The sequence below is a fragment of the Prinia subflava genome, unplaced genomic scaffold (assembly GCF_021018805.1).
Source record: "Prinia subflava isolate CZ2003 ecotype Zambia unplaced genomic scaffold, Cam_Psub_1.2 scaffold_72_NEW, whole genome shotgun sequence".
In the NCBI taxonomy this organism is placed as follows: Eukaryota; Metazoa; Chordata; class Aves; order Passeriformes; family Cisticolidae; genus Prinia; species Prinia subflava.
In genome coordinates this window covers 85-21,301 of record NW_026961079.1, presented here as the reverse complement: position 1 = coordinate 21,301, position 21,217 = coordinate 85, and the positions used below count along the sequence as shown (strand labels likewise).

The 21,217-nt window shown below is 72.6% G+C and overlaps 4 protein-coding genes across 8 annotated transcripts; 1 reads left to right on the top strand and 3 right to left on the bottom strand.

Moving 5' to 3' along the window:
- The first annotated feature begins 328 nt into the window (after positions 1-328).
- On the top strand, positions 329-3,438 carry WDR83 (WD repeat domain 83). The gene is given in 10 exon segments (XM_063389229.1): positions 329-488; positions 1,120-1,240; positions 1,312-1,402; positions 1,404-1,418; positions 1,516-1,564; positions 1,654-1,780; positions 1,854-1,921; positions 2,007-2,115; positions 2,899-3,013; positions 3,082-3,438. Coding segments are annotated over 10 exon segments (951 nt in total). The 5' UTR covers positions 329-385; the 3' UTR covers positions 3,235-3,438.
- Positions 3,277-8,419, bottom strand: DHPS (deoxyhypusine synthase). Of its 5 annotated transcripts, XR_010079168.1 has the most exons (11): positions 7,962-8,231; positions 7,724-7,885; positions 6,356-6,477; positions 6,180-6,276; positions 5,330-5,416; positions 5,137-5,242; positions 4,075-4,178; positions 3,854-3,979; positions 3,637-3,761; positions 3,441-3,523; positions 3,277-3,374 (listed from the first exon to the last, which is right to left on the bottom strand). XR_010079168.1 is itself a non-coding variant. In XM_063389231.1 (9 exons), exons 1-9 carry the CDS (start codon positions 8,172-8,174, stop codon positions 3,660-3,662), a joined length of 1,119 nt encoding a protein of 372 aa, XP_063245301.1. In that variant the 5' UTR covers positions 8,175-8,419; the 3' UTR covers positions 3,528-3,659. The 5 variants fall into 5 exon arrangements, 4 of the variants coding, with proteins under 4 accessions (XP_063245301.1, XP_063245303.1, XP_063245302.1 ...); XM_063389231.1 differs by lacking the exons at positions 3,277-3,374; positions 3,441-3,523 and having other exon boundaries at positions 3,528-3,761; positions 7,962-8,419; XM_063389233.1 differs by lacking the exons at positions 3,277-3,374; positions 3,441-3,523; positions 7,724-7,885; positions 7,962-8,231 and adding an exon at positions 7,643-7,685 and having other exon boundaries at positions 3,528-3,761.
- Positions 8,420-8,866: 447 nt separating this feature from the next.
- FBXW9 (F-box and WD repeat domain containing 9) lies at positions 8,867-14,077 on the bottom strand. Its single transcript, XM_063389230.1, is given in 12 exon segments — positions 8,867-9,060; positions 9,147-9,212; positions 9,345-9,434; positions 10,009-10,122; positions 10,216-10,364; positions 10,442-10,533; positions 11,183-11,270; positions 11,273-11,294; positions 11,389-11,520; positions 11,609-11,748; positions 12,863-13,114; positions 13,888-14,077. Coding segments are annotated over 12 exon segments (1,395 nt in total). The 5' UTR covers positions 14,063-14,077; the 3' UTR covers positions 8,867-8,985.
- A 499-nt stretch (positions 14,078-14,576) lies between these two features.
- Positions 14,577-20,943, bottom strand: TNPO2 (transportin 2). The gene is made up of 8 exons (XM_063389189.1): positions 20,831-20,943; positions 20,559-20,657; positions 18,798-18,893; positions 18,627-18,702; positions 18,443-18,542; positions 17,191-17,265; positions 15,832-15,951; positions 14,577-14,689 (listed from the first exon to the last, which is right to left on the bottom strand). The coding sequence occupies exons 1-7, from the start codon at positions 20,910-20,912 to the stop codon at positions 15,844-15,846; spliced, it is 636 nt and encodes a 211-aa protein (XP_063245259.1). The 5' UTR covers positions 20,913-20,943; the 3' UTR covers positions 14,577-14,689; positions 15,832-15,843.
- Positions 20,944-21,217: the final 274 nt, after the last annotated feature.

The window sequence follows — 21,217 nt, the reverse complement described above, 5'->3', positions numbered from 1 at the left end:
CCTCGTCCGCGGTACCGGCCCCGCTCCCGGCCCCAGCCCTGGTCCCATCCCCGGTGCCGGCCCCGATCCCGCTCTCATCCCCGGTGCCGGCCCCACTCCCGGCCCCAGCCCCGGTCCCATCCCCGGTGCCGGCCTCGGTCCCGGCCCCGGCCCCGCTCCCGTCCCCGGTACCGACCCCGGTCCCATCTCCGGTCCCGCCCGCGGCCCCAGCCCCGGTACCGGCCCCGCTCCCGCTCTCATCCCCGGTGCCGGCCTCGGTCCCGGCCCCATCCCCGGTCCCGGTACCGGCCCCGGCCCCATCCGCGGTACCGGCCCCGCTCCCGGCCCCATCCCCAGCCCCGCTCCCGGCCCCAGCCCCATCCCCGCTCCCGGCCCCGGTCCCTCCATGGCGTTCCCGCGGCCGCGGCCCGCCCGGCCCGAGCTGCCCCGGCAGCGGGTGCAGAGCCTGCAGTGCGGGCAGGGAGCGGTGCGGGCCGCCCGCTTCAACGGTGAGACCGGGGACAACGGGGCACCGGCAGGGAACCGGGGGGAAACGGGGAACCGGGGATACCGGGAGGGAACGGGGGGAAACGGGGAACCGGGGATACCGGGAGGGAACGGGGGGAAACGGGGACGGGGGAAGAGATCAGGACCCGGGGGTGGAGGCTGGGAACCGGGAACGGGGTGGCGGTGTGGGGGGTCCCGGGATCAGCCCGTGCCCCGGGTGGGGGTCCCGGTGTGGGGGTCCCGGGATCAGCCCGTGCCCCGGGTGGGGGTCCCGGTGTGGGGGTCCCGGGATCAGCCCGTGTCCCGGGCGGGGGTCCCGGTGTGGGAGTCCCGGGATCAGCCCGTGCCCCGGGCGGGGGTCCCGGTGTGGGGGTCCCGGGATCAGCCCGTGTCCCGGGCGGGGGTCCCGGGGATCAGCCCGTGTCCCGGTGTGGGGGTCCCGGGATCAGCCCGTGCCTCGGGCGGGGGGTCCCGGTGTGGGGGTCCCAGGGATCAGCCCGTGTCCCGGGTGGGGGTCCCGGTGTGGGGGTCCTGGGATCAGCCCGTGCCCCGGGATCAGCCCGTGTTCCGGGCAGGGGTCCCGGGCGGGGGTCCCGGTGGGGGTCCCGGTGTCACGCCCGTTCCCGCCCGCAGCGGACGGCAATTACTGCCTGACGTGCGGCAGCGACAAGACGCTGAAGCTCTGGAACCCGCACAAGGGCACGGCCCTGCGCAGCTACCAGGGCCACGGCTACGAGGTGCTGGACGCCGCGGGGTAAGCAGGGGCTCCGGGGAGCCCTCCCCGCCGCGGGGAGCCCCCGCCGCGCTCACCGGAGCCCCCCGCAGCTCCTTTGACAACAGCCAGATCTGCTCCGGCGGCGCCGACAAGGCCGTGGCGCTCTGGGACGTGACCACGGGGCAGGTGGTCCGCAAGTACCCGGGGACACGCCGGGGTGAGGAGGGGGCTGAGGGTCTGGGGTGGGGTTTGGGGAGGGGGAGTTGGGACCCCCGCGTGCGGGTCGGGACAACGACTGCCTGCCTCTCCCACAGAAGGTGAACTGCGTCCAGTTCAACCAGGAAGCCACCGTCATCGTGTCCGGTGAGAGAATGGTTTTGGGGACACCCCAGCACCCCCTTTCCCCACCCGGACCCCCCTTTTTTCCCCCCTGAACCCCCCTTTCCCCCCAGGCTCCATCGACTCCACGGTGCGGTGCTGGGACTGCCGCTCGCGCCGCCCCGACCCCGTCCAGGTGCTGGACGAGGCCAAGGACGGCATCTCCAGCGTGAAGCTCTCGACCCACGAGATCCTGACGGGGTGAGGGGCGAGCCCCCAGCACCGGGACCCCCCCCCAGGATCGGGGACCCCCTAAACCTCCCCCTCCCCGCAGCTCCGTGGACGGGCGGGTGCGGCGCTACGACCTCCGCGCGGGGCAGCTCTGCTCCGACTACATCGGCAGTGAGTGGGGCCTGCGGGGCGCCCGGGGGGCTCCCAAAGCTGGGGGGGCTCCAGGGCACCCCCAAACCGCCCGTGCGCCCCCCAGGCCCCATCACCAGCGTGTGCTTCAGCAAGGACGGGCAGTGCGTGCTGGCCGCCAGCCTGGACTCCACGCTGCGGCTGCTGGACAAGGACACCGGGGAGCTGCTGGGCGAGTACGGGCTGTGGGGGAGCCCCTGGGCTCTGGGGGGGCTGTGGGGGTGTCCCTGTGCTCTGGGGGGCTGTGGGGGTGTCCCTGGGCTCTGGGGGGGCTGTGGGGGAGCCCCTGGGCTCTGGGGGGCTGTGGGGGTGTCCCTGTGCTCTGGGGGGGCTGTGGGGGAGCCCCTGTGCTCTGGAGGGGCTGCGGGGGAGTCCCTGTGCTCTGGGGGGGCTCTAGGGGGGCTGTGGGGGAGCCCCTGTGCTCTGGGGGGCTGTGGGGGACCCCCTGTGCTCTGGGGGGCTTTGGGGGAGTCCCTGTGCTCTGGGGGGCTGTGGGGGACCCCCTGTGCTCTGGGGGGGCTGTGGGGGAGCCCCTGTGCTCTGGGGGGGCTGTGGGGGGGCTGTGGGGGAGCCCCTGTGCTCTGGGGGGCTGTGGGGGAGCCCCTGTGCTCTGGGGGGGCTCTGGGGGGGCTGTGGGGGAGCCCCTGTGCTCTGGGGGGCTTTGGGGGACCCCCTGTGCTCTGGGGGGGCTGTGGGGGGGCTGTGGGGGGGCTGTGGGGGAGTCCCTGTGCTCTGGGGGGGCTGTGGGGGAGTCCCTGTGCTCTGGGGGGGCTTTGGGGGACCCCCTGTGCTCTGGGGGGGCTCTGGGGGAGCCCCTGTGCTCTGGGGGACCCCCTGTGCTCTGGGGGGGCTCTGGGGGGCTTTGGGGGACCCCCTGTGCTCTGGGGGGGCTTTGGGGAACCCCCTGTGCTCTGGGGGGCTTTGGGGGACCCCCGCCTCACCCCGTGCCCCCTCCCCAGGTACACGGGACACCGCAGCACCACCTACAGGCTGGACTGCGTCCTCAACGAGCAGGACACGCACGTGGGCTGCGCCTCCGAGGACGGCCACGTCTACTTCTGGGACCTGCTGGAGGTGAGGGGGGGTCCCGGGGTGGGTCTGGGGGCGCTCCCGGCCCCCCCTGAGCCCCCGTGTGCCCGCAGGGGTCGCTGGCGCTGCGCCTGCCCGTGGGCCAGGGCGTGGTGCAGTCCTTGGCCTTCCACCCGCGCCTGCCCTGCCTGCTGGTGGCCACGCAGGGCCAGGTGACGCTGTGGCGCGAGGACACCTTCCAGCCCGAGGGGGACCCCGGCAGCTGAGGGGGCCCGGGGGGGCCCCGGTGAATAAACCCCGAGTGGAGACCCCGCCGTGCTTTATTGGAGCTGCAATAAATAACTGCAAACGCTGGGGGGACGGGGGGGACACACGGACAGGGGGGTGCAGGAATGGGGGGCCCCTGGCCCCCCCAGGGGGACTCACCCCACTGCCCCCCACGCTGGGGGGAGCGCTGAGCCGGGAGCCCCTGCACAGGCAGGGGGGGCTCAGTGCACCCAAAGGTGAGCCTGGGGGTCCCTCGGGCCTCGGGGGTCCCTCGGGGGTCCCTCAGGCCTTGGGGGTCTCTCAGGTCTTGGGGGTCCCTCGGGCCTCGGGGGTCCCCGCGGGCTCCGGGGGTCCCTCAGGGGTCCCTCAGGCCTCCGGGGTCCCTTGGGGGTCCCTCACACCTCGGGGGTCCCTCGGGGGTCCCTCAGGGCTCGGGGGTCCCCGCGGGCTCCGGGAAGGCGGCGGCGCTCCGGGCGAACGTCTCGGCCACGAGCAGCGGGAACACGAGCGAGGCGTCGGCGTAGACCTGGCCCAGGGCAGGGGGTCAGGGGGAAGAGCCCCCACCCCGGGCTCCCCAAAACCCCCCCAAACCCCCCCAAAGCCCCCCAGGACCCCCACCTTGACGGGGGTGGCGTCGGCGCGGATCTTGCCCCAGGACACGGCCTCGTCCGGCCGCGCGCCCGAGTCGGAGCCGTCGAACTCCTGCGCCGTGTTAACGTAGACCGAGAAATCGGCGCCGTTCCTCTGCCCGGGGCAGACACCGGGGTGAGCCCCCAGCCCCTCCCGGGGGTCCCCAGCCCCTCCCGGGGGTCCCAGACCCCTCCCGGGGGTCCCCTCACCATCAGGTTGGCGTTGGCGATGTGGTGCTTGACCAGGCCCCCGCCCAGGATGATCATGCCGGTCTTGGCGGCGAAGATGGCCTGGGTGTTGATGAGGCGCAGGTCTGCGGGCACGGGGGGTCAGGGGGGCCCCGGGGACACCCCAGGGGCACCCCAAACCCCGCAGGGCACCCCAGAGGCTCCCTCAGGGCACCCCAAACCCCGCGGGGCACCCCAGGGACACCCTCGGGGCACCCCAAACCCCACAGGGCACCCCAGAGGCTCCCTCAGGGCACCCCAAACCCTGCAGGGCACCCCAGGGGCTCCCTCAGGGCACCCCAAACCCCACAGGGCACCCCAGGGGCTCCCTCAGGGCACCCCAAACCCCACAGGGCACCCCAGGGGCTCCCTCAGGGCACCCCAAACCCTGCAGGGCACCCCAGGGACACCCCAAACCCCGCAGGGCACTCCAGGGACACCCTCGGGGCGCCCCAAACCCTGCAGGGCACCCCAGGGACACCCCAAACCCCGCAGGGCACTCCAGGGACACCCTCGGGGCGCCCCAAACCCTGCAGGGCACCCCAGGGGCACCCCAAATCCCGCAGGGCTCCCTGGGGACACCCTCAGGGCACCCCAAACCCCGCGGGGCCCCCCGGGAATGCCCAGGGGCACCCCAAACCCTGCAGGGCACTCCAGGGACACCCTCGGGGCACCCCAAACCCTGCAGGGCACCCCAGGGGCACCCCAAATGCTGCAGGGCACCCTGGGAACCCCCTCAGGACACCCCAAACTCTGCAGGGCACCCCAGGGGCACCCTCGGGCACCCCAAACCCTGCAGGGCACCCCAGGGACACCCTCGGGGCACCCTCAGGGCACCCCAAACCCCGTGGGGCCCCCCGGGAACGCCCAGGGGCACCCCAAACCCCGCAGGGCACCCCAGGGGCTCCCTCAGGGCACCCCAAACCCTGCAGGGCACCCCAGGGACACCCCAAACCCCGCGGGGCACCCCAGGGACACCCCAAACCCTGCAGGGCACCCCAGGGACACCCCAAACCCCGCAGGGCACCCCAGGGGGACGCTGACCCTCCACGATGTCCAGCACGAGCCCCGGGCGTTTGTAGGAGTGGAAGAAGATCATGTCCCCCAGGGAGCCGTCGGTGAGCGCCGGGCTCAGCACCGGGATCTTGTTCTGCCGGGGGGGACGCGGTGACAGCCCGGTGGCACCCGTGGTGACACCCCCAGAGCCCTCCCAGTGCCCTCCCAGTGGCCCCAGTACCTTCTGGGCCCAGTAGCAGATGGACTCGGGGTTGTTGATCTCCTTGCCCAGCCGGGCGATCATCCGGGACGGCGTCCACCGCACGCCCTGCGGGCCCCGGGCTCAGGGACCCCGGCCAGGGGGGCCCGGGGACCCCCAGACCCCACCCCAGGGGCTCAGTGACCCCGGCCAGGGGGGCCCAGGGACCCCCAAACCCCACCTGAGGTGTCCAGGGACCCCCCAAACCCCACCCCAGGGGCTCAGGGACCCCCAAACCCCACCCCGGGTGTCCAGGGACCCCCTCCAAACCCCACCCCAGGGGCTCAGGGACTCCCAAAACCCCACCCCAGGGGCTCAGGGACCCCAGCCAGGGGGGCCCAGGGACCCCCAAACCCCACCCCAGGGGCCCAGTGACCCCCAAACCCCACCCCAGGTGTCCAGGGACCCCCCCCAAACCCCACCTGAGGTGTCCAGGGACCCCCAAAACCCCACCCCAGGGGCTCAGGGACCCCCAAACCCCACCCCAGGGGCTCAGGGACCCCGGCCAGGGGGGCCCAGGGACCCCCAAACCCCACCTGAGGTGTCCAGGGACCCCCCAAACCCCACCCCAGGTGTCTGGGGACCCCCCAAACCCCACCCCAGGGGTCCAGGAACCCCCCAAACCCCACCCCAGGTGTCTGGGGACCCCCCCAAACCCCACCCCAGGGATCCAGGAACCCCCCAAACCCCACCCCAGGGGGGACCAGGGACCCCCAAACCCCACCCCAGGGGGGGACCAGGGACCCCCAACACCCCCACCCCAGGTGTCCGGGGGCCCCCTAAAGCCCCCTTCCAGCCCCGCAGGGTCCCGGGTTGGGGTCCCCGCCCTCACCTGCGTGTCCTGCTCGTCCACCATCCGCTCCAGGATGGGCATCAGCCAATCCTCGAACTTGCAGTAGTTGTCGTTGGGCACCAGCAGGTTCCCGATCCTGAGGGACCCCGAGGTGACCCCGAGGTGACCCCGAGGTGGCCCCAGGGTGGCCCCAGCCCCCCACGCCCACCCCGCACCTGTTGATGCCGTTCTGGCGCAGGTCCCGGCCCCGCAGGTGGAAGTCCCCGATGTAGGTGGGCGCCAGGCACTTGATCAGGTCCTCCTCAACGCCCCCGGCCGTGGTCACCAGCACGTCCACCTGCCCAGGGCGGGGTCAGCACCTCGGGGACCCCCGGGGAACCCCACCCTGACCCCCCCGGAACCTCACAGGGACCCCCGGGACACCCCGAGACCCCCCGGAACCTCACAGGGACCCCCAGAACACCCCGAGACCCCCTGGAACCTCACAGGGACCCCACCCTGACCCCCCCCGGAACCTCACAGGGACCCCCGGGACACCCCGAGACCCCCTGGAACCTCACAGGGACCCCCGGGACACCCCGAGACCCCGAGGGCTCCTGGCCGTGGGGCAGGCGGGACAGCGCGCCCGGGACTGCCGGAGGTGTCCCCACGCCACTCTCAGTGTCCCTACACTGTCCCTGTGCCATCCTCAGGTGTCCCCATGCTGTCCCCTGTCACCAATCCATGCTGCACCAGGTAGCAGATGTCCTCCCTGCGTCCCCCTGTCCCCTATCCCTGTCCCCGTGTCCCCTGTCCCCTGTCACCATGCCGCGCTGCACCAGGTAGCGGATGCTCTCCCTGTCCCCGTGTCCCCTGTGTCCCTCCTGTCCCCCCCTGTCCCCTGTCACCATTCCATGCTGCACCAGGTAGCGGACGCTCTCCCTGTCCCGTGTCCCCCCTGTCCCCTGTCCCTGTCCCCGTGTCCCCGTGTCCCCTGTCACCATTCCATGCTGCACCAGGTAGCGGATGCTCTCCCTGTCCCTGTGTCCCCGTGTCCCCCCTGTCCCCGTGTCCCCTGTCACCATTCCGTGCTGCACCAGGTAGCGGATGCTCTCCCTGTCCCTGTGTCCCCTGTCCCCCAGTGTCCCCTGTGTCCCCTGTCCCCGTGTCCCCTGTCACCATTCCATGCTGCACCAGGTAGCGGATGCTCTCCCTGTCCCCTGTCCCCCAGTGTCCCCTGTCCCCTGTGTCCCCGCTGTGTCCCCGTGTCCCCTGTCACCATTCCACGCTGCACCAGGTAGCGGATGCTCTCCCTGTGTACCCCTGTCCCTGTCCCCGTGTCCCCTGTCCCCACTGTCACCATTCCACGCTGCACAGGGTAGCGGATGCTCTCCCTGTGTCCCCGTGTCCCCCCTGTCCCTGTCCCCTGTCCCCACTGTCACCATTCCACGCTGCACCAGGTAGCGGATGCTCTCCCTGTCCCCTGTCCCCCCTGTCCCCGTGTCCCCTGTCCCCACTGTCACCATTCCGCGCTGCACCAGGTAGCGGATGCTCTCCCTGTCCCCGTGTCCCCTGTCCCCCAGTGTCCCCGTGTCCCCTGTCACCATTCCGCGCTGCACCAGGTAGCGGATGCTCTCCCTGACGCCGGAGCTGACCAGGTTGGAGGTGAAGCCCAGGAAGATGGTGCAGCCCGAGGGCGGCCGCGGCCCGGCCATGGCCGCCCGCTCCCGCTGCTCCGCGCTCAGCGGCTCCAGCTTGGCCGCGATCTGCGGGGGGACACCGGGACGGTCACACCGGGCCCGGGCCCCGCTCCCCTCCCGGTGCGCTCCCGCCGGGCCGCACCATCCGCTCGATCTCCGCCACCGCCTGCGCGAAGCTCGTGGCCTGGAAGCCGGTGGTGCGGAAGGAGCGCAGCAGCGCCGCGTGGTCCGCGCCGCCCGAGAAGTCGTAGCCGCGCACCGGGAGCGCCTCGGCCGGGAGGGCCCCGCTGGGCCGCAGCACGGCCCGGAGCGCCTCTCCCGGCGCCTCTCCCGGCGCCTCTCCCGGCGCCGCCATGGCTCGGCCGGGCCGCTCAGGGCGCCGCCATCTTGGGCCGCGCCCCCCGGTCCGTACGGCTGCGCGCTGCCCTCTGCCGTACAACTGCGCGCTGCCATCTTGCTCTTCCCTCCCGTTCCCTTTGCCGTACAACAGCGCGCTGCCATCTTGGCACGACGGCGGCCGTGGAGGGACGAGAATGTGGCGAAAGGCGCCGATGCACCGAGCGGGTCCCGAAACGGCTGCAGCGCCCCGAACCCGCCCAAATCCACCCCAAATTCACCCCGAACCGGCCCAAATTCACCCGAACCCGCCCGAATCCACCCGAACCCGCCCAAATTCACCCGAACCCGCCCAAATTCACCCGAACCCGCCCGAATCCACCCGAACCCGCCCAAATTCACCCGAACCCGCCCAAATCCACCCCAAACCCGCCCGAATCCACCCCGAACCGGCCCAAATTCACCCGAACCCGCCCACATTCACCCGAACCCGCCCAAATCCACCCCAAATTCACCTCGAACCCGCCCAAATTCACCCCAAATCCACCCCGAACCGGCCCAAATTCACCCGAACCCGCCCAAATTCACCCGAACCCGCCCAAATCCACCCCAAATTCACCTCGAACCCGCCCAAATTCACCCGAACCCGCCCAAATTCACCCCGAACCCGCCCGAATCCACCCCGATCCCGCGGGGTCACACAAGCTCCGCTCCAGTCCAATCCTTTATTTCCCATGATCAGGCGGCAGCTTCCAGCCCCACCCACGTCCCGGATCCGAGCCCGGCCCCCCGAAATGGGGGCGCGGGGGGACCCCCCGACCCCGCCGGCGTCAGGTCCGGAGCCTCCACACCTCGACCGAGAGCCCCCCCGAGGCCGCGGCCACCACGTCCCCGTCCACGCTGATCTGGGGGAGGCAAAGGAGCGTCAGAGGGGCTCGGGGGGCACCCGGGGGGCTCCGTGTCCCCCCCAGGCCGGGGGGCGGCCCCTCACCCCGTTGAGGACATCGTCGTGCGTCCAGGAGCAGATGGTGCGGGGGGGATCCGTGGGGACGTGGATCTGCAGGGGGGAGGCAAAGCCGGGGGTCAGCCCGGCCAGGGACCCCCCTCAGCCCGGCCAGGGACCCCCCTCAGCCCGGCCAGGGACCCCCCCAGCCCGGCCAGGGGCCCCCCAGCCCCGCGGGACCCCCACCCGCAGCGTCCTGTCCGTGGAGGTGGTGAAGAGGGAGCCCAGCGAGTGCCAGAGCCCCGTGATCTGCAGCCGGTGCCCCACGTCGAAATACTGCGGGGGGACAGAGACCCCTCGTGAGTCCTGGGGGTCCCTGCCCCCCGGGACCCCCGGGACCCCCCTCGGACCCCCCCGGGACCCCTCAGAACCCCCCGGAGCCCCCCGGGACCCCCCGAACGCCCCCAGAACCCCCCAGAGCCCCCTGGGACCCCCCGAAACCCCCCGGAGCCCCCCAGAGACCCTCGGAGCCCCCCGGGACCCCTCGGAACTCCCCGGAGCCCTCCACAGCCCCCCGGGACCGCCCGGAGCCCCCCGGAGCCCCCTGGGACCCCCGGAGCCCCCCGGACCCCCCCGAGCCCCCCGGAGCCCCCCAGGACCGCCTCGGAGCCTCCCGGAGCCCCCCAGAGCCCCCCGGGACCCCCCGGAGACCCCCAGAGCCCCCCAGAACCCCCTGGGACCCCCCCAGAGCCCCCCGGGCCCTCCCTCGGAACCCCCCGGAATCCCCTGGAACCCCTCGGAGTCCCCTCGGAGCCCCCCGGAACCTCCCAGAGCCCCCCGGAGCCCCCTGGAGGCCCCCGGAGCCACCCAGGACCCCCAGAACCCCCCCGGAGCCCCCCGGGCCCCCTACCCGCGCGGGCTGGAAGCCGCCGCCGCCGCTGCCGAACAGGTACACGCGGCCCTGGTTGTCCCCGGCCCAGAGCTGCGAGCCCCGGTAGGACATGGAGAGCAGGTAATTGTCCAGCTGCGGAGGACACAGCGCGAATGTCACCGCCCAGGGGACAGGGACAGCCCCGGGGACAGCCCCGGGGAGGGGGGAGCGGGGCGCGGCCCCCACCTGCAGCCGCTGCAGGACGCCCCCGGCGCGGCGGTCGAACACCACGAGGGTCCGGTCCTCGCTGCCGGACACGATCAGGCGCTCGTCAGCCGCCAGCGACAGCACCGCGCTGGCGTGGGGCTTGTAGCTGCTCACCTGGGCCTGCCCGGCTGGGGGGGCACGGGGAGGGGGCTCAGCGGAGACCCCCCAGAGCCCCCACCCCGCCCGAGCCCCCCTCCCCCGGTACCTCGCGGGTCGTACACGGTCACCGTCTTGTCGTAGGTGCCGGTGACGAGGACGTCGGGGCGGTACGAGAGGCACAGCACGGCTGCCTTCTCCCTGGCGGGGGCAGCGGGGGCTCAGCGGGACCCCCGGGCCTCCCCCAGACCCTCCCGGGACCCCCCCCAGACCCTCCCCGGACCCCCCCGGCCTCCCCCAGACCCCCCCGGGACCCCCCCGGGACCCCCCGGCCTCCCCCAGACCCTCCCCGATACCTCCCCAGGCCTCCCCCAGACCCTCCCGGGACCCCCCGGCCTCCCCCAGACCCTCCCGGGACCCCCCCCAGACCCTCCCCGGGACCCCCCCGGACTCCCCCAGACCCTCCCCGGGACCCCCGAGCCTCCCTCAGACCCTCCCGGGACCCCCCCCAGATCCTCCCGGGACCCCCCCGGCCTCCCCCAGACCCTCCCGGGACCCCCCGGTCTCCCCCAGACCCTCCCCGGGACCCCCCAGGACCCCCCCGGCCTCTCCCAGACCCCCCAGGCCTCCCCAGACCCTCCCGGGACCCCCCGGACTCCCCCAGACCCTCCCGGGACCCCCCCCCCCCAGATCCTCCCGGGACCCCCCCGGCCTCCCCCAGACCCCTCCCGGGACCCCCCGGCCTCCCCCAGACCCTCCCGGGACCCTCCGGGCCTCCCCCAGACCCTCCCGGGACCCCCCCCGGCCTCCCCCAGACCCTCCCGGGACCCCCGGGACCCCCCGGCCGTACCGGATCTCCCCGAACTGCTGCCCCTCGGCCGCCAGGTCCCAGAGCTTCACGGTGCTGTCCCAGGAGCCGGAGCAGACGCGGGAGCCGCGGCGGCCAAGCACCACACCCAGCCCTGGGGGCACCCGAGGCGCTGCCGGACCCGAGCGCGCCCCCGGAGCCCCCCGAGGGGGCGATTTGGGGCTGGGGGCGCGGGGCGGGGGTCGCACCTGGTGGGTCCCGCTGCGGCCCGAGCCCAGCGCCTTCACCAGAACCTTCCCGGGGGGACCCCGGCCCAGCTCCCGCAGGTCCCACAGGTTCACGTTGCGGTCGCGGCCGCCCGAGACGCACAGGGACCCCCCCTGCGGGCGGGGAGGGGGGCGCGGCTGAGCCGGGGACCCTCGCGGGGACCCTCGCGGGGACCCCCCGGCCGCGCCCCGCGGGTCCCACCTGCAGCAGCAGCACCGAGTCCACCGAGGCGAAGTGTCCCTCGTCCAGCGAGAAATGCTCCATGGGCGCGCCCCCCGCCCCCCAGCGCTCCAGGTGCTCCTCCAGGTCCTCGCAGGCGGCCGCCCAGTCGAACCCATCCTCTGGGGGGCCCGAATCATTGGGGGGTCCCCAATCAATGGGGGGGATCCCCAATCAATGGGGGAGATCATGGGGGGGGTGCCAAAATCAATGGGGGGGTCCCAAATCAATGGGGGGGTCCCAAATCAATGGGGAGGTCCCCAATCAATGGGGGGGTCCGCAATCAATGGGGGGGGTCCCCAATCAATGGGGGGGGTCCTAAATCAATGGGGGGTCCCAAATCAATGGGCGGGGTCCAAATCAATGGGGGGTCCCAAATCAATGGGCGGGGTCCCAAATCAATGGGGAGGTCCCCAATCAATGGGGGGGGGGTCCCCAATCAATGGGGGGGTCCCCAATCAATGGGGGAGATCATGGGCGGGGTCCCAAATCAATGGGGGGTCCCCAATCGTGTCCCAGAGACCCCCCAGAGGGTGGGGTGGGGCTGCACAGGTGGGGATCGCACCCAGCGCTGAGGACTGGGGGGACCCTGAGGGTCCCCAAGGTGGGGATCGCACCCAGAGCCGAGGATTGGGGACGCTGTGGGGGTCCCCAAGCCCTGGGTGCCCCTCAGGGGTCCCCTGGATCTTCGGAGGGGGAAATGGGGACCGGGAGGGTCCCCAAAACCACGGGAGGGGCACCAGGGCGGGGCCGGGCGGGGTCCCCGCGTCCCCCTCCGAGCCCCTCAGGGGTCTCTGATCCCCGCCCGGAGGCTCCCCCGGGCCTTTGGAGGGGGAAATGGGGACCGGGGAGCCCCAAAACCGCGGGCGGGACCCCAAAACCACAGGCGGGACCCCAAAGAAGCCCCGGGGCGGGTCCGGGCGGGGTCCCCGCGCCCCCCGAGCCCCTCAGGGGTCTCCGATGCTGGCCCAAAGACTCCCCCGGGCCTTCGGAGGGGGAAACGGGGACCGGGGGAGCCCCAAAACCGCAGGCGGGACCCCGGGGCGGGTCCGGGCGGGGTCCCCAAGCCCTGGGTGCCCCTCGGGGGTCCCCGATCCCGGCCCGGAGACCCCCCGGGCGCCCCCGGGGAGGGGGAAATGGGGACAGGGAGGACCCCCAAACCGCAGGCGGGACCCCGGGGCGGGTCCGGGCGGGGTCCCCGCGCCCCCCCGAGCCCCGCGGCGCCCCCAGACCCACCTGGCAGCGCGGGCAGGGGGCGGCGGGCGCGGCGCTGCAGGCGGAGCCGCCAGGCCAGGGCGTCGCGGGCCACGTCCCGCAGGGCGCGGCAGACGCGGGGCAGGACCCGCCGCACGTCCCGGGCGCGCAGGAAGCCGCAGATCCGCAGCAGCAGCTCCGGCGGCAGCGCCAGCAGCCCCCCCGCGCCCGCCGCCCGCGCCTCGGGCTCCGCCGCACCGGCGGCACCGGCGGGCGCGGGGGGCGCCTCCATGGCTGCGGGGCGGGACCGGGGCGGGACCGGGTCAGCGCCGGGACCCGCCCGGGACAACGGGACCCGCCCGAACCGGCACCGCCCGAACCGGCACCGCCCGAACCGACACCCGGGACCCACCCGGGACAACGGGACCCGCCCGAACCGGCACCGCCCGGACCGGCACCCGGGACCCGCCCGGACCGACCCCGCCCGGACCGACCCCGCCCGAACCGACACCCGGGACCCGCCCGGGACAACGGGACCCGCCCGGACCGGCACCGCCCGGACCGACACCCGGGGCCCGCCCGGGACAACGGGACCCGCCCGGACCGGCACCGCCCGAACCGACACCCGGGACCCGCCCGGACCGACACCGCCCGGACCGGATCCCGGGCCCCCATGCAGCTCCCCCCAGTACCGGGACCCTCCCCGGTACCGGGACCCCCCAGCACCGCCCCCCTCTGGTACCGGGACCCCTCCGGCCTCTTTGTCCCGGTACCGGGATCCCCCAGAACTGCCCCCCCGGTACCGGCACCCGGCCCGGCCCCCACCCGGTACCGGGAACCCCCCGGCTCCCCCCCGGTAACGGGACCCCACCGAACCGACCGCCCCCGGTACCGGAACCCCCCCCGGCCCAGCCCGGCCCCGGGACCGGCTCCCGGCCCCCACCCGGTACCGGGAAACCGCAGCACCGTCCCCGCCCGGTACCGGCTCCCGGTACCGGCACCCCCCAGCAGCGCCCCCCCTCCCGGTACCGGGACTCCCCCAGCCCTCCCCCTCCCGGCCCCGGCACCCCCCGGTCTCTTTGCCCGGTACCGGCTCCGCCCGGCCCAGCCCGGCCCGGTCGCGTCCCGTCGCCACGGCCACGGCGGGAGCCACTTCCGGCGCGACGCGCGAACCAACCAATGGCGCGCCGAGCTCGCCGTGACGTCACCGAGCGGAGCCGGAAGTGAACCGTGCGCGGCCATGGCGGCTCCGGGACCCTCCCGGGACCCCCCCCCGGGGACCCCCCCCCAAAACCCCCCGGTAAAAACGACTCGGACACAGCGCTCGGTCCACAGCGGGCTCTGTTCCGCCGCCCGGCGCGGCGCCACCGGGCCCCGCCCCCTCCCGGCCACGCCCTCCCCCGCTCCCCGCCCTGGAAACGGTAAAAAAACGGAACAAACGGGCAAAACCAAACACGCGGCACCGACTCGCTCGACCACGAAGCACAACGGCGGCGGCCCGGCCCCCCCGCGCCCCCCGGGGCCGGCCGCGCGCGGGGGAGGGGCGGGGGGCTGCACCGGGGGGGGGGGCACGGACCCCTCCCCCCGCCCCTCCCCCACCCACCGGGGGTCGGGCCCCTCCCCCTCCCCCGGGGTGCGGGGTCCCCCCCACCCCCAAGCCCCTCCCCCCGCCTTCCTTCCCCGGGGGTCGAACCGCTCGGGGGCCCCCCCGCCCCCCCCCGGGGCTTCCCCGGTACCGGGCACCGCCCCCGCCCCCCCCGGGACCCCCCCGGGACCCCCCCGGGATCCCCCCGGTACCGGGGACCCCCCCCCGGGACCCCCCCCGGGCTCCACGGGGCCCTCCCGGCGCCGTCCCCGACGGGCTCCGACCTGGGGGGGACAAACGGAGCCGGTTGGGGGGGGGGGGTGATACCTGGGGACCCCCCCCAGGGCGATTTTGGGACCCCCCCAAGGGCGATTTTGGAGCCCCCCGGGGCGGTTTTGGAGCCCCCCGGACCCCCCAGGCGGGTTTTGGGGTGATGCTTTGGGCCCCCCAGGGAGATTTTGGAGCCCCCCGGGGCTGTTTTTGCCCCCACCCCGGGGTTTTTTTTTGTCCCCCCCCCGGCAGTTTTGGGGAGGGGGCGATGCTCGGGACCCCCCCGGGCTGTTTTGGGGTGATGCTTTGGGACCCCCCAGGCGGTTTTGGGACCCCCCGGGGTGATTTTGGGGAGGGGGCGATGCCCTGGGTCCCCCCGGGGCAGGTTTGGGGAGGGGGCGATGCTCAGGCCCACCCCGGGGCGGGTTTGGGGCGATGCCCTGGGTGCCCCCAGGGGATTTTGGAGCCCCCCGGGGGTTCTTTTGCCCCCCCCGGGGCAGTTTTTGCCTCCCCATTCCTGCTGCCCCCCCCGGGGCAATTCTGGGACCCCCCCGGGGCAGTTTTGGGGCTCCCCAGGGTGGTTTTGGGGCTCCCCCGGGTTGGTTTTGCCCCCCTTAGGGTGTTTTTTAGCCCCCCATACCTGTTTTTCCCCTCAGACCCCGTAGAAGCCCCCCAGGCGCTCCCAGGTTGGTTTTTACCCCCCCGGGTTGGTTTTTTTACCCCCCTGGGTGATTTTTGGGGTCCCCTGGGTGATTTTTTGGGGTTCCCATACCTGTTTCCCCCCTCAGACCCTGTAGAAGGCCCCAGGCACTCCCAGGGCAGTTTTTTACCCCCAGGGCAGTTTTTACCCCCCTGGGTGATTTTTGGGGTCCCCTGGGTGATTTTTGGGTCCCCCTGGGTGATTTTTGGGGTCCTCTGGGTGATTTTTGGGGTCCCCTGGGTGATTTTTGGGGTCCCCCGGGTGATTTTTGGGGTCCCCTGGGTGATTTTTGGGGTTCCCATACCTGTTTTTCCCCTCAGACCCCGTAGAAGCCCCCCAGGCACTCCTGGGTTGGTTTTTTACCCCCCTGGGTGATTTTTGGGGTCCCCTGGGTGATTTTTGGGGTCCCCTGGGTGATTTTTGGGGTCCCCTGGGTGATTTTTGGGGTTCCCATACCTGTTTTTCCCCTCAGACCCCGTAGAAGGCCGCCAGGCGCTCCTTGAGCAGGGGCGGGAACTGCTCCGAGAACTGGAGCCAGTTCTGAGCGCCCACCTGAGCCTTGAACCCGTGCAGGATCTGCAGGGGGGGACAGGGGGGTGGGACAGGCCTGGGGACACCTGGGGACACCCCAGGGACCCACAGAGACCCACAGAGACCCCTGGGACAGCCCTGGGGACACCTGGGACAGCCCTGGGGACACCTGGGACAGGCCTGGGGACACCTGGGGACACCCCCAGAGAGTCCTGGGACAGGCCTGGGGACACCTGGGGACACCCCAGGGACCCACAGAGACCCACAGAGACCCCTGGGACACCCAGGGACCCACAGAGACCCCTGGGACAGCCCTGGGTACACCTGGGGACACCCAGGGACCCCCGGGGACCCACAGAGACCCCTGGGACAGCCCTGGGGACACCTGGGGACACCTGGGGACACCCCAGGGACCCACAGAGACCCCCAGGGACACCCAGGGACCCACAGAGACCCCTGGGACAGCCCTGGGGACACCTGGGACAGGCCTGGGGACACCTGGGGACACCTGGGGACACCCCAGGGACCCACAGAGACCCCCAGGGACACCCAGGGACCCACAGAGACCCCTGGGACAGGCCTGGGGACACCTGGGGACACCCCAGGGACACCCAGGGACACCCCAGGGACACCCCAGGGACCCCCGGGGACCCCTGGGACACCCCCAGAGACTGCCAGGGACACCCTGAGGGGGCTGGGACAGCTTTGGGGACACCCCCAGAGACCCCCAAAGAGTCCTGGGACACCCCCCGGGGACACCCAGAGGGGGCTGGGACAGCCCTGGGGACACCCCCAGAGACCCCCGGGGACACCCAGAGACCCCCAGGACATCCCCAGGGACCCTCGGGACACCCCCAGGGACACCCGGAGACCCCCAGAAAGTCCTGGGACAGCCCTGGGGACCACCCAGAGACCCTCAGGACACCCCCAGGGACCCCCAGGAGACCCCCAGAGAGACCTGGGACACCCCAGGGACACCCCCAGGGTCCCTTGGGAAACACCCAGAGACCCCCAGAGACCCCCCCAAACACCCCAGAGAGCTCCAGGACCCTCCCAGAGCCCCCCAGAACCCTCCCAGACCCCCCTGGGACCCCCCAGGACCTCCCCCAAGAACACTCCCAGAGAGCCCCCCAAACACCCCAGAGACCCCCGGGACACCCCCAGACCCCCCCCATACACCAGGGACCCCCTGGGACACTCCCAAAGCCCCCCAGGGACCCCCCAGGACCCTCCCAGAGCCCCCCAGGACCCTCCCAGAGCCCCCCGAGCCCCCCCAGGCCTGACCTTGTAGAACATGTCCCGCAGGTCGTCCTTGGGGCTCACCCACGAGGCCACGGCGTCGCAGAAGAAAATGAAATCCTGCAGGGACACCCCAAAAAATCCGGGGAGATCGGGGAGGGGGGCACGACAGGGACACCCCAAAAACCCCCCCCCAAAAATCCCCCCCAAAAAATCCCCCCCAAAAATCCCCCCTCCCCAAAATCCCCCCCAGGTAGAGCTGGGGTAACCCCAACACCCCGGGGCTCTGCTCTGCCCCCCAAAATTGGCTCCTTTACCCCAAAATTGGCTCCTGTCCCCCCAGGCCGTGCCATGGGGGTTCCCCCAAACCCGGGACCCCCCCAAGCCCTTGGAGCCCCCCAAACCCGGGACCCCCCCAAACCCGGGGACCCCCCCAACCCTCGAAGCCCCCCCCAAACCCGGGACCCCCCCAAACCCGGGACCCCCCCAAACCCGGGACCCCCCCAAACCTTTGGAGCCCCCCCAAACCCCCGGGACCCCCCCAAGCCCTTGGAGCCCCCCAAACCCTCAAAGCCCCCCCAAACCTGGGACCCCCCCCAAACCCCCGGAGATCCCCCCAAACCCGGGGAGCCCCCAAACCCGGGACCCCCCAAACCCGGGACCCCCCCAAGCCTTTGAAGCCCCCCAAACCCGGGACCCCCCCAAACCTGGGGAGCCCCCAAACCCGGAGCCCCTCCAAAGCCCTTGGAGCCCCCCCAAACCCGGGACCCCCCCAAACCCGGGACCCCCCCAAACCCTCGAAGCCCCCCCAAACCCGGGACCCCCCCGGACCTGGGACCCCCCCCCCCAAACCCGGGACCCCCCCAAACCTGGGGAGCCCCCAAACCCGGGACCCCCCCAAGCCTTTGAAGCCCCCCCAAACCCTCAGAGCCCCCCCAGACCCCCGGGACCCCCCCAAACCCGGGACCCCCCCAAGCCTTTGAAGCCCCCCCAAACCCTCAGACCCCCCCAAACCCGGGCCCCCCCCCAAACCCCTGGAGCCCCCCAGACCCCAGGACCCCCAAACCCTCAGAGCCCCCCCAACCCTTGGAGCCCCCCCAAACCCGGGACCCCCCCAAACCCTCAGATCCCCCCAAACCCGGGGACCCCCCCAAACCCTTGGACCTCCCCAGACCCGGGACACCCCCCTAAACCCGGGACCCCCCTAAACCCAGGACCCCCCAAACCCGGAACCCCCCAAGCCTTTGAAGCCCCCCCAAACCCTCAGACCCCCCCAGACCCCCGGGACCCCCCAGACCTGCACGACGCCCCCGGGGTTGACCCCGATCATGACGCAGATGCCGCGGAAGGCCGAGTCCTTCTCCTCGTTGTCGCGGATGTTCCGCAGCGAGGTGCACCTGGGGGGGGCGGGGGGGCACCGAACCGGGGTTCAGAGCCCCCAAAACCCCCCGGGGACCCCCCAAAACCCCCCCGGGGCTCACCAGGGCCGGATGAACTGCGGCAGCATCGGCGCCACCTCCTGCGGGCACACGAAGCCGAGGCGGCCGATGGTGATGGCTGAGGGGGGACAGGGGGGACACACAGGGGGCGTGAGGGGTTTTGGGGGGCTCCGGGGGGACCCCCCGCGCCCCCGGGGACCCCCCGGGCCCCACCCGTGTTCTCCAGCAGCGTCTTGGGCGTGTTGGGCCGGTTGATGATCTCCACCAGGTTCTGCAGCACCAGGGGCACGTAGGGCTGCATGTCCGTGCCTGGGGGAGACGGCACAGGGGGCTGGGGGGCTTGGGGGAGATTTGGGGGGCTCAGGGGGGGCTTGGGGGGCTCAGGGGGCTCACGGGGGGGGCTTGGGGGGGGCTCTGGGGGGCTTGGGGGGCTTTGGGGGGCTCACGGGGGAGGTTTGGCGGCTCCGAGGATCTCAGGGGGTCTCAGGGGGATCTCAGGTGCGGTTTGGGGGTCTCAGGTGAAGTTTGGGGGTCTCAGGTGGTCTCAGGTGGTCTCTGGGGCTCTCAGGGGGTCTCAGGTGAGGTTTGGGGGACTTGGGGGGCTCTGGGGGGCTCTGGGGGGATCTGGGGGGGCTTGGGGGGCTCTGGGGAGATTGGGGGGTGCTCTGGGTGTTTGGGGGGCTCAGGGGGCACGCTGGGGGTTTGGGGGGATCTGGGGAGGCTTGGTGGGGCTTGGGGGGCTCTTGGGGGCTCAGGGGGGGCTCTGGGGGGCTTGGGGGCGTCAGGGGGGCTTGGGGGGGCTTTGGGGCTCAGGGGAACCTCTGGAGGGCTCAGGGGGTCTCAGGGGTGCTCTGGGGGGGCTCGGGGGAGGTTTCGGGGGCTCAGGGGGGCTCAGGGGTGCTCTGGGGGTCTGGGGGGGCTTGGGGGCTCTGGGGGGCTCAGGGGGGGCTTGGGGGGCTCTGGGGGAGGCTCTGGGGGGCTCAGGGGGGCTCGGGGGAGGTTTGGGGGGCTCTGGGGGGATCTGGGGGGGCTCTGGGGCGGTTTGGGGGTTCACGGGGAGGTTTGGGGGGCTCTGGGGGGGCTCGGGGGAGGTTTGGGGAGCTCAGGGGGGGCTCGGGGGAGGTTTGGGGGGCTCTGGGGGGATCTGGGGGGCTTGGGGGGGGCTCTCGGGGGCTCTGGGGCGGTTTGGGGGTTCACGGGGAGGTTTGGGGGGCTTGGGGGGTTCTGAGGGGCTCTGGGGGGCTCTGGAGGGCTCAGGGGGTCTCAGGGGTGCTCTGGGGGTCTGGGGGGGCTTGGGGGGCTCTGGGGGGATCTGGGGGGGTCTGGGGGGGCTCATGGGGGTTCACGGGGGGCTCTGGGGAGGTTTGGGGGTCTCAGGGGGCTCAGGGCCACTCCGGGGGTCTCAGGGGGGCTCAGAGATGCTCTGGGTGTTCAGGTGGTCTTGGGGGTCTCAGGTGAGGTTGGGGGTCTCAGGTGAGGTTCAGGTGGTCTCAGGTGAGGTTTGGGGGTCTCAGGTGAGGTTTGGGGGTCTCAGGTGAGGTTGGGGGTCTCAGGTGGTCTCAGGTGAGGTTCAGGTGGTCTCAGGTGAGGTTCGGGGGTCTCAGGTGAGGTTCAGGGGTCTCAGGTGAGGTCGGGGGTCTCAGGTGAGGTTTGGGGGTCTCAGGTGAGGTTGGGGGTCTCTGGGGGTCTCAGGTGAGGTTCAGGTGAGCTCAGGTGAGGGTGGGGGTCTCTGGGGGTCTCAGGTGGTCTCAGGTGAGGTTGGGGGTCTCAGGGGGTCGCTCTGGGGGTCTCAGGTGAGGTTCAGGTGGTCTCAGGTGAGGTTCAGGTGGTCTCAGGTGAGGTTGGGGGGTCTCAGGTGAGGTTCGGGGGTCTCTGGGGGTCTCAGGTGAGGTTGGGGGTCTCTGGGGGTCTCAGGTGGTCTCAGGTGAGGTTCAGGTGAGCTCAGGTGAGGTTTGGGGGTCTCAGGGGTCTCACCCATCTGCATGCAGATCTCGCCGATGGCCCAGGTCGCGTTGTTGCACACGGAGATGAACTCGGGGTTCAGGTTGGTGCCCAGGATGGGCATGAACTCGGCTGGGGGGGCACAGGTGAGACAGGTGAGCTCAGGTGAGCTCAGGTGAGCACAGGTGGGGCACAGGTGAGCTCAGGTGAGGCACAGGTGGGCACAGGTGAGCACAGGTGGGGCACAGGTGAGCTCAGGTGGGCTCAGGTGAGCACAGACCCCTCCCCAGGTACCCCGCACCCACCGATGCAGGGCTTGACGTGCACGAAGCAGGCCTTGGTCAGGTCCCCCAGCAGGGCAAAGGAGCTCTGGCGCACCTCGGGCATCGTGTCCTGGGCAGTGAGACAGGTGAGACAGGTGAGACAGGTGAGACACAGGTGAGACAGGGGAGACAGGTGAGACAGGTGAGACAGGGGAGACAGGTGAGACAGGGGAGACAGGGGAGACAGGGGAGGACAGGTGAGACAGGTGAGACAGGTGAGACACAGGTGAGACAGGGGAGACAGGTGAGACACAGGTGAGACACAGGTGAGACAGGGGAGACAGGTGAGACAGGTGAGAGACAGGGGAGACAGGGGAGACAGGGGAGACAGGGAGACAGGGGAGACAGGGGAGACAGGTGAGACAGGTG